Genomic DNA, 12,147 nt, shown 5'->3' on the forward strand with positions numbered 1-12,147 from the left:
TGTCTAAAACAGAGGTATGACAGATCTTTAAATACGACGGAAAAAAATTATGACCCACATACTTTGACGATTATTTTCAGTATGCTGCTCCGGCTGATAACATCGTTGCAACAAAGAGGGTAAAATAGGGTACATTTCACATGAGTTGTATGTGTTTATTTACAAAAAAATTGACTCGATTATACAGTTATCTCTTTTGAAAACATCAGAAATAGTAATTACCATACATTGATGACAGTTTATACTTTTGTTTTGTTTATTTTTTCAGATTAAAAATGAATTTTTGCTTATCAAATTTTGAAATATTCCAAAGATAAAAAAGTTACATTGATAAAATTAATCAAGACAAGATACTACAGGGATCAAAATTCAACATTCATGCATTACAAGATATTTAACTTTTCTTGAGGAATTTCATCTTTTTAGTTGGCTTTCCAGATTGGGAATGCATGATCTATCTGCACTCCTTTAGTTATGACCAATGAAAGTGAACATATCACGTGGATTAAATAAAAAAGAAAAGAAAAATTCAAGAGGAAATGAAGCTTTATATGAGGAAATCTTCATGACAGTTTTTATCAAATGAATGTAATTTTATTTTGTGACTACAATCCTAGATTTGTATCCCAAAACATAATACCGATCACTAATTGTTTGCTTGTCGTTTTTATGTGTATTAAGAAACAAAACAGAAAACACATGTTATTGCAAGAAGCTTTTTTAAAAATACAATTTTGCCATTGCAATGAAAATATAAATGTTCTGTGAAAATTTGCAGATTTTGTCTTCATTTATTTTTGTAATTTATAATGAATGCTTTTTTGCAATAACAACAACAAAAACTACTACTTTATCCCAGCATGTAGTGCTTGTATGTAGACTCAAATTATATAGTAATACAATAGTTAGTGATTATTAGTCTTACACACATCTTGACATATATTAAGTTTCACTGATTTAGAATAATACAAAAATATATTAATTTTATTATACAATAATTTTCTTCAAAATTAAATTCTTCTTCCTGCTACATTATGTTTTTGATCCTAAATTACAACACCTTAATATCAGTGGTTGTATTTCATTTGAATAATCTTTTTAAACTTCTCATGATAAATCGGTGGATTTATTCATCTGTTCATCTATGTGATCAGTTATCTTTATATAGTTTTGTATTGGTACTTCTTCAAATAACATTTCTTTAAACTTTTGTACATTTTGACTTAATTTGAAAGTATCAAGTTACATTTTTTTTTATTGGATATGAGTATTTATAACTGTGGAATATAACACATTATTGGATTTATATATACAGTAAATCCTGTCTAAGCCAGAAACTGCATAGGGCGGAAACCTGTACAAGCTGGAAATATCAAAATTTTGCAGCATTATCTTAAGATTTCTCTTATAAAAGGCCTTCTATATGGCAGAAGCTGCATAATGCAGAAGAAAACTATCTTTCACCTACCTCATCTATCAACAAGTAGGATTAGAACCTGAGTAAGGCAGAAAAAATGTTTTTGATTAAATAATTATTTCTTATTTAATTAATAATTTGTTTAAATATTAATAAATTCTTATTTAATTAATAATTTGATTAAATATTAATAAATTTTCAGACATTTTGTTACAGTAAGTATTGGTTAAATATATTCTGTTCATTTTCTGCCGTCAATATTTTTGCAGTTAAATTAGATTCATGATTTGTGGAAATATATTTGTCTTTTAAGTGCAAAATTCTACTCTCTAAATAATTCTTACAAAAAAAATAAATTCCTATCTTCCCTAATTTTAGAATGTAGGGAAAATTTACCATGGGTAATAAGGTAAAAGTGAAAATTCATGCTGTTTCAAAAATGTAAGGAAGAATCAACTTCCTGTGCAAAGGAAAGCAAATAATAAAGTGTGGATGACAAGTGCTATATTTGAGGAATTTTTGAACAAATTAAACAAAAGAATGGAACAAGAAAATAGGAATACTCTACTTTTCCTAGATAATGCAACTTGCCACCCAAAAGCTCAATTTTCAAATGTTCGTTTAGTCTTTCTACCTCCATGTACAATATCAGTTCTACAGCCTTTAGATAATGGAATTATACAGTGCATAAAACTAAAATACAGAAAATTAATGCTTCAGCATATTATTGCAAACATGAACGAATGTAAGGTAGCATCTGAAATTACCATGAAAACTGACGTGTTAGATGCAATTGCATTTTTAAGTCATTCAGTCAAATGCATAATAAAGTGCTCTCAAAACTGTGAATTTATTCTTGATAGTGGCAGAGATTGTGGAGAAGTTGTTTGTTATGATGATTTGAGTGAAATCCTAATTCTGATTAAGAAGATTGATGCAGATGATTCTGTGAACACAGAAAGTTTTGTGAACATTGACAAGATGTTTTAACAGAAACTGATGAAATTGTTTTAAAATATGTAATAGAATTGCAAGATAGTAACAGTGTGAGAGATTCAGAAGATGAACAAAATGGAAAAGATAGTGGGGAAATAGAAATTTCTACTTCATTGCTAGTGTTAAGTTATAGTAATGCTATAAAATTGTATGCAAAAATGAATGGGGAAAATGAACTTCATGAAAAGGCCGTAGAATTAGCCTTCTCTTTTAACCACATGAGAAAACCCATTAAAAAAAATGAAACAGTTGAAATTGGACACTTTCTTCAAATAATTTAAGATTTTGTGTACTTGTGTATATTTTGAATGTCTATTTTTGTTCTTATTCAAATAAATATAGCATAAACAGTATAATAACTTTGTTCACAAACGTCTTACTTCCCTTGAATCAAGCAAGTATAACGTTCTGCTAAAAATTATATATAATTAAGGAAATACATGTTCACTATGTCTAAGCCAGAAAACCTGCTTAAGCTGGAAATTTTACTCAGTCCCTGCGATTCTGCCTTAGACAAGTTTTACTGTGTATATATAGATTTTTGTTTATGATGAAGAAGCAAAGCTTATGTATCAGAGTTTTGTAAATTCTAACTAGGTAGCAATGTATAGTTAAGGGAGTTGATATGAAAGATTAATATACACCTTAGAGATGTAGTAATGTATAGTTGAGGGAGTTGATGTGAAAGATTAATGTACACCTTAGAGATGTAGTAATGTATAGTTGAGGGAGTTGATGTGAAAGATTAATGTACACCTTAGAGATGTAGTAATGTATAGTTGAGGGAGTTGATGTGAAAGATTAATGTACACCTTAGAGATGTAGTAATGTATAGTTGAGGGAGTTGATGTGAAAGATTAATGTACACCTTAGAGATGTAGTAATGTATAGTTGAGGGAGTTGATGTGAAAGATTAATGTACACCTTAGAGATGTAGTAATGTATAGTTGAGGAGTTGATGTGAAAGATTAATGTACACCTTAGAGATGTAGTAATGTATAGTTGAGGGAGTTGATGTGAAAGATTAATGTACACCTTAGAGATGTAGTAATGTATAGTTGAGGGAGTTGATGTGAAAGATTAATGTACACCTTAGAGATGTAGTAATGTATAGTTGAGGAGTTGATGTGAAAGATTAATGTACACCTTAGAGATGTAGTAATGTATAGTTGAGGGAGTTGATGTGAAAGATTAATGTACACCTTAGAGATGTAGTAATGTATAGTTGAGGGAGTTGATGTGAAAGATTAATGTACACCTTAGAGATGTAGTAATGTATAGTTGAAGGAGTTGATGTGAAAGATTAATATACACCTTAGAGATGTAGTAATGTATAGTTAAGGGACCTGATATATATATGTATATATATATCAGAACAATACATTTCCCAAATAATTTTAAGTACGTTTAAAAAAACAAAAGACGATTTAACAGTTTTTCTTTACAAAATTCCTGATATTAATTAAAAGTATATATATACATTTTTCTCTCTCTAACTGGTGGTGATTGAACGTAAAATGGCCATATACAATGTCATCACAGGAGTTGACTTGAATTTGTATAATAAATGTTCAGAATTTTTAGGTTTTCATGTTGAGAAAGCTCTATCATGAAAATATAATTGAAATGTATATAAAGTTTAGGGTTATTCCTATTTATAAGTGTGGAATAATGACAACATTCAACAAACGTACCATAATTCTACCCTACAGAGAAATAACTATAATGATATTTACTTAGTTCCTTTGTTATGACTTAGATGACAAGGGTTGTTCTGAAAACAATAAATAAACTTTGAGAAAACTAATTATGACATTTTTTTCCTTCATGCACAGTAGTGTTGAAAAGTGTTGGGACAAGATAATATTTTGTCATTGTTTTGGATAAATTCTTCCATACTGTTACACAGAGTACATTTCAACATTATTCTAGTGCTAACCTGATCCCTGTTGACAATTGAATGAGCCAGTGAGAATCTTGATTATTCTTTAGAATTTCCATATACTTATACCAAAGGCATATCATAAGGTTTTGCTTGAATGAACATAATAATCAAATTTAGGATCTGAAATAAGATCATGATACTCCATTCAGTATTTTAAATATATAGAAAGAAGCTAGCATATGGTACTGATATAAGTAGAAGAAATCATGTTATAATAGCACTGTAAAAATAAACTATGATAAAAAAAAAAACAACAGTATTTAACACTATATATTATGTCTTGTGGTCATGCCACAACTCCCAAAGCATAGAGAATTAATTGTCAATATAGCAGAGAGTTCACATTAAAGCTTATTGGACTTTCTGACAAATTGCTGCAGACTTGTAATACTCCTCAAACACTGTCAAATACATCCTAGATTGTGAGACCAAGACAGATAAATTTAAAAATAGGAAAGGAAAAAGTAGAATACCTAAACTCAATGATACTGATGTTAAGTATTTTTGTTTATGCAGCTTTTGGGACAGAATAAAACTGCTACTTATCTCAAGCATGAGATAAACAACCAAGTACCAGATGACAGAAATTTTCTACATCTACAGTGTCAAGAAGTCTTAATGACAATAGAATATTTGGTTATGTAACATATAAAAAAGCTTTACTTAGCTCTCTAAATGTTGTTAAGAGATTGACACTTCCTAAAAAAAACAAAAAAACTGGAATGTTCATTATTGGAAATGTGCATTATAAACAGATGATTCCAAGTTGGAAAGATTTGGTTCAAAGCAAGGGTTGTACTTCTAGCATAAAAAAGGTAAAAGATACTTACCCTAATGCATAGCAGCTACCATGATGCATGGAGAAGGCATTGTGGTAGTTTAGGGGTATTTTTCTGCTGAGGCAACAGGAGATATTTGCAAAGTAGATGGAAAAATGGACCAGTACAAGTACCATTAGATATTGGTTATACCCAGTAGTTTGTGTACAACCAAGAGAATAATGGCCCCAAACATTCATCTGACCTATGCAGAAATTATTTAGCTAAGGAAAGGCTGCTGGAGTCATTTAACTGATACAATGGCTCTCATAGAGCCCCAATCTCAACCCAGCTGGGTGGATCTGTAATGTGATAGATCAAAAACTAGACAAGTCAAAGTTACTTCCAAAGAAACTTTAGAAACATTTGAAATAAAGTCCCAAAGGACACTTTGATTAAATAGTTGCAACAATGCATGTAAGACTGTCTGCGGTTATTAAAACAAACAGGAGGACACAAAATATATAACTATTTGCCTGAATCAAACACTTCCACTGAGTTTCTGTTGTAATAAATATGAAGATTAATAAAAGTTTGTTTCACCTGTGATTCACCTTCCATTGTTCTGTGAAAATAGCCTGAAATCTAAATTTTAACTTTGTCTGTGTAACTTTGCACAGTGTTGTACATGAAATTTTTGTAGTTTATCCATATATGTGTGTATGATGTATATCTGTATGCAGTCAATTACATATGAGTATAGTTAATTGTTAATCTGAACAGTTTCAAAACATTCTAATGTTAAACATTCACATCACGTTGTCTGTACACAGGTACAAAATTGTATTTATATTCCAAGGAATGCTAACATTTGATATCAGATCGATGTTCATTATAAAAATAATAATGAAAAATACAATGTAGAAAACTATACAAACTATTCAATCTATTAGAAAATCTACAAAATAAACAGCTTGTGTTTAGTTTAATTTAAATTTCGATAAATTTCTGTCTGGACGGCCGTAGAAATGGTTATATTTTCGATTAAAATGTACTAGTATTGAACATGAGGAATCCATTATATTCTTACAATGGCTTCACCATTATTCAGAAGATTGTTTATTTTTCTAATCTGGAAAATGCCAGAATGTCTACATAATACTGAGTATTTATTATAAAGCTTCACCTGCCAACATAAATTGATGCTAAAAATGTGTTGTGAAGGTTTCGAAAGATTAATTAAAAGATTTGTCTGATATTTTTGTATATTTCCTTTCTTTCTCCATTGTGACGAAGATGAAAGACTAGGCTGCAGGTTTCATATTACGACTTCATGCTACCATCTGTTTAGCAAAGAACACAATTATTCCTGTAATTTCTGAAATGTTAATCTTTGTGCTAAAGACTACTTACATTGCATGAGTTCTTCTCATTTAAGTAGTTAGTTGTAATAGTTTCTTCCATATCATATAATTTGCACCATTTTTTAAATTATTTGGCTTACACTTCAAACTTTTGAGTTATATCAGTTCATAAAAAAATTTCACTTCTATATAAACTTGGTATTCTTCTTGTCATATACAGCAAGTATGGACGGAAATCATTGAAACCGTATTTTCACATTAATGAGGAGGTAAAAAACGAAGGACAATTATATAGCAAAGAAGGAGAAATCCACTTGTAATTAATGAGAGTTACTGGGACAGCACACTTAAAAAATGAGCCATTTTAATCAGAGTACATAAACTTTCTGTTTTTGATTGGTTTAGAGTATTAATCCTAACCTTAGCTACCAACTGTTGATGTATAGTAACTGTTGGAATAGACTGCCACTCCTCTTGCGAAGCAGCTCAACTGCAGTGAAATTTCGTGTTTTCTGTGCCTTAAAGTAAGTTGCTAGACAACTCATAGTGTTTCAGTTAGATTCGGTTAAGTCTTTAGACTGCTCGAAGTGGACAAACTTTGAACGTAATTTGTCTGTAGTTATGGATAGATATGAGTTGCTGTATGTTATAATAGAATAAAATAGTTTTGGACCTTCCTTATAGAAGAAACATGTATAAAACAAGCATTGCATCATTTCTCGTGATGTTTCAACACGACCAAACATGGAAATGACTTCATTGACTGTAACTAATGAAGTAAGTCACAACCAAATAAAACTATAACACAATCCTCACCATCTTTCGTAGGCCCGGGTTAGCCAGGTGGGTTAAGGCGTTCGACTCGTAATATTAGGGTCGCGGGTTCGAATCCCGGTTGCACCAAACATGCTCGCCCTTTCAGCCGTGGGGGCGTTATAATGTGACAGTCAATCCCACTATTCGTTGGTAAAAGAGTAGCCCAAGAGTTGGCAGTGAGTGGTGATGACTAGCTGCCTTCCATCTAGTCTTACACTGCTAAATTAGGGATGGGTAGTGCAGATAGCCCTCGAGTAGCTTTGCGCAAAATTGAAAAACAAACAAACAATCAAAACCATCCTTTGCTGTTGGAATAATATAGCAATATCCAGAGCTTCCTGAACTTCCTATGAAACTCGTACTCTAAATCATATCAGCCTATCTACTGAGCCTATCGAAGGGAATCGAACCCCTGATGTTAGCGTTGTAAATACGTAGATATATCGCTGTACTAGCGGGGGGCTACTCTAAATCTAAAAGTGAACAGTGGATACATCGGTTAGTATTATAATTACCAATTTATTATCATTATTCAAATTTTGACGCTTAAAACAACACTTGCTGAAAGATGTGCACCCAAAGCCAAGACAAGTAACTTTTAAGTCGCATCCTGTGCACAATAGATGTATTGACTTCCAGTTTTGAACCATCATTAAAGTTCTAACGGATGGATTGGGTTTGATGACAAATGCGTTGTTTCGTTTCACATCACGTTTCAGGGTTTTCGTAGATCAACCGATGATTAAGTTTGGATATCTGGTCAAACATTTCGTAATAGGGCGCTCAAAGTCGCCAATCTCATTTAGCACGTTCACTGTGAAAATGAACAAGATAGTTTCCTCTGATTGTCGTGTAGTATCCACATGTACAAAAACATTTGAAGCGACTTCATTTCTAATTGTACTGCTGTAATAAAACTTTTAATAAATCCCTTTCGTTCATCTTAGATATGAATTTCAAGTTATTGTTGTTAATAACATGTTCGAAACTATAAGGAACGATAAGTTCTTAATATGATAATTATTCATTATCATAGATTATGGGGTAATTGTTCATGGATTATGTAGAAAGATTTTACTTAAAGAAATATGGTATATATAGATAAACGTATCACGTGATCTTTCTTTTATTTCATAACTTATTTAATTATTGATGAAGCGCAGATAGTCCTCGACCAGCTTTGCGCGAAATTCGAAAACAAAAAGCAAACAAATTATTGATGATAAATCTAAAGTATTTTCCGGGCTACGCGAAAATAATTTATTATTTGCGAAACTTGACAATGTCCAAAATGTTATATAGAATAATAATAGAATAGAAATAACCGACTTGTTTAGTATGCATTCTCATTGTGTTTTATTATCTTTTTTACTAAAAGCAAACATGTTCTACGAAAATTATTCAGGTGATATACAAAAAATCTTATCTATAATGCAAGTTTCGATGATTTAGTCCTATTTATACAAGATAAAATTAGAAGAATTTGGAATATAAAATTAGGAATCGCAAAAATGTAAGCAAACAAGGCTGGAAATACTGTAAACATTATTTGCTCAAACACAAATTTAACTTTTAGAAAACGGCGTCCTTATAAAATTATTAACGAACTAGTGCAGTTTTTTTTCAACATTACTGTTAATTTTGTTCTAATTTTTGAATGACTAAATACGAAGCCAAGATAACCAAGCCGTTAAACCGTTTTTTTTTTATCGTTTTAATTAGTTATACTTGTAGTTACCCCTTCGATGTTACAGACTTGACTTTACTAGTTAATACTCGCTATTCTCGGGTTGCCTCTTTTTCCATTAATTTTATATTTAAAAAATGATTTTGTCAAATTAAATGCTTCATTTAGAATGAGTCTCAGCATAAATTTAAAGGATTTTTTGTTATTTTTTAAAAGCTGTAAAGCCTTGGATAAAAAAAATTACATTTAATGCAGTGTAAAGATTACATGTTTTCAAGATCCTTCAGAGTTGTGTGGGTCTCAAAGATTGGAACCTTGCGGTATTAGATTGGAGCTGGGTTAATTTTTGGAAGAACGTAACAGTGAAAATGTACTTTCTCTTAGTTTAATAGACATGATGTACAGTGATGATAATTCTTAGGTAGTCAGTGGTTTTATATATATATGTTCTTATTACTAAGTGGTAACTTCAAACGATGTTCGAATGGTGAAGGAAATACAAATATTGCAAATGTCATTGTTTCAGACATAATTAAAATAAAAGTCTAATTGCAGTGTATCATACTCATTGACCACATGCTATGAGGTATATATTTAATTAACGTTACGGTTTCTACAGTGACGTTGGTTATCAAAAGGTAAATAATTTACTTTCTGTTTCAACGGTAACTGGTTAGGGTAGAAGTTTAGTTCTCTGTTAGTGCAGCTTAAAATGCTGGAACGGGGGGTTCTAGAATAAAACACATAATTGTTAACTTTTGAATCGTAACATTACGTTTACAATATTTTCACAAGTACTTTAGTAAGGAATTTGAAGTATGTCCAGTTATGTTTTCAGAATGATTGAGATAAAGAAAGAGCTCTAAAAAATCCAAAGCTTTTCCAAGAATGACTTGAACTTAACATTAAATTTAAGTTTTATATTTTAAAGTTATCCGAATCTAGAGAATAAAATTCAGACTTTTATTTTACGTTTCCTAAACACTTGAAACGTATAGGTAAGTATCAAAACACAATAAGCTTTTGGGATTTCTTTAACGCATCATGTAATTGCTAAAAATTTGTTACTGTTAAGTGAAAATAATTTTTTTGTGATAAAGCATTTCGTATTAGAAAGTGCAAAGTGGACAACTGATTGTTATATACAGAATAGCTCTTTTTTGTAATTTTAAGTAAACGACAACGTATTGATTCTCGGTATATTCACTTAAATTAGATATTTTTAGGCAGTCAGTTTAAAGTTCGTGATGTTATCTGAATAGATATAATCTAAGATATGTATACTTAATAAAAGTTTAAGCTGTTTGTATGGATGATGTGAACTATACCTTTTATCATTTTGTAGACTTTCTCATTAAAATAGAAATCTAATTTAGTTTTAAGAATATTCATTGTCACGAATTTGTTTCCTCTCTTACAAGAGGAACAAATTACTTGACACTGACGTTCATGTGTGCCTTATTAACTGCGAACTCTATAAAATAAATGTACTAACACTTGCGATGGATTATCGAATCGTGTAAATTATAGTTTTATTTACTGAGTTGTTGAGACCGGGAACCATTTAATATTTTTGTTTATTTTACATTTTTTGTCATTATTCGCCATAGCTCTGTGCCTTAGATTTGAATTTACATAATGTAATCAATAACCATACTTTTGTACTGAATGGCCTGGCATGGCCAGATGGTTAAGGCACTAGACTCGTAATCCGAGGGTCGCGGGTTCGAATCTCCACCACACCAAACATGCTCACCGTTTCAGCCGTGGGGGCGTTATAATATGAGGATCAATCCCATTATTCGTTGGTAAAAGAGTAGCTCAAGAGTTATCATGCGTGGTGATAACTAGCTGCCTTCCCTCTAGTCTTACACTGCTAAATTAAGGACGGCTAGCTCAGATGACTCTCGTATAGCTTTGTGCGAAATTTAAAACAAACCAAACTGTACTGAAACAAATCGCATACTTCTTTTAATGCTCGTCATACAGAATACTCGATTTGTTTGATTGCAGAAGTGTCATACGTTGAGAGTGGTAGCTAAGAAATATCTCTCTCTCTCTAGTGCTTCCGAGATGGTTGCGTGTTTATTACAAACAAACTTCCTGTACTGTTCGAATCACATTCTGCAGTTTCTTATGCACCACAGAAATTATTTAAAAATTGTGGAAATTATGCGTTGCGTATAACACTTAAAATGGTATGAAAATAAATTAATAAAATAATACTCAGGAACAAGTTTGGAGCTACGTTAAAAAGGAAGAAACTGATTCCCTTCTTTCCCATAACTAATGAAGATATTTTTATACTTACAGAACCATGCACATATGCACGTGCATATTGAAATAAACTAGCTAAAACACCTTTGAAAACGAATAATTAAGAACCTCAGTGAAATATTATATGGGGATCCTGCAAAGCTTATGAAAGTGTACTGAAACGTATCTTCTGGTTTCCCCTATAATAATTCAGTTAATACCTCAAGGTTAAAATATGCGTTTACCAATTTCTTCATAATGTTTCTTGTTCAAGGTAGGGGTCTTTAAATGTTTATTTTTATAAATAGCAGCTTTACGTGATACGAAGTATTACAGTTCAGTGTTACACTGTGAGAAGAGCCATGTAAACTCATAAGTAGGTTTCAGGTTAACAAAGTTAATGGATTTTTCTCCCAGTCTTTTAGGTCATGTCCTATGTTCCTCTGCCTTGATCAATCAGTTCTGCTTGAAGGTTTTTTTCCGGGTCTAATGAACACCATGTTTGTTTACTGTTCAAGATTAAAAAAAAAAAAATTCTCGAATTTCAACATCTTCAGCCACACCCTTTCTGTGGTGGCTGTATAAAAATCGGCGACATATTATATAGTCAAATGGAAAAATCTGAATGGTGGTTATGTATAACATGTTAATTGACTTAACACTAATTATCTCCAGAATATTACAATCTGTTTTTAACTGTATTCAAGGTGAGTACACGAGTTTTCTCATATTCATAATTTGTTCGAGGAAATCTCTCTTGGTGTTTGGGTATTGTATGTTCGTACCCTGGAGGGTCAGGTTCTCTTTGACCTTTTCCTTCTCCCCGTACTTATGTGGTCTTGCAGTATTTGATAGTGATAGTTACTTTATTTTAGGTCAGAGTGAACTGAATATTAATCCGATCCTTT

At 31.4% G+C, this 12,147-nt stretch overlaps 1 protein-coding gene across 8 annotated transcripts in view; it reads left to right on the forward strand.

Moving 5' to 3' along the window:
• LOC143255821 (serine/threonine-protein phosphatase 2B catalytic subunit 2-like) overlaps window positions 1–12,147 on the forward strand; it is a 146,588-nt gene that overhangs the window by 83,059 nt on the left and 51,382 nt on the right. Inside the window, exon 1 of one of the 8 annotated variants that reach the window (XM_076512118.1) lies at window positions 11,858–11,946. The exons of the other annotated variants lie outside the window; for them this stretch is intronic. Within the exon in view, the coding sequence (XP_076368233.1) occupies window positions 11,865–11,946 (82 nt within the window). The 5' untranslated portion in view covers window positions 11,858–11,864. Of the gene's footprint in view, window positions 1–11,857; window positions 11,947–12,147 lie in introns of those variants that run through there. 8 annotated transcript variants of the gene reach the window in all.

Source organism: Tachypleus tridentatus, chromosome 7, assembly GCF_004210375.1.
Source record: "Tachypleus tridentatus isolate NWPU-2018 chromosome 7, ASM421037v1, whole genome shotgun sequence".
NCBI classification, from domain to species: Eukaryota; Metazoa; Arthropoda; class Merostomata; order Xiphosura; family Limulidae; genus Tachypleus; species Tachypleus tridentatus.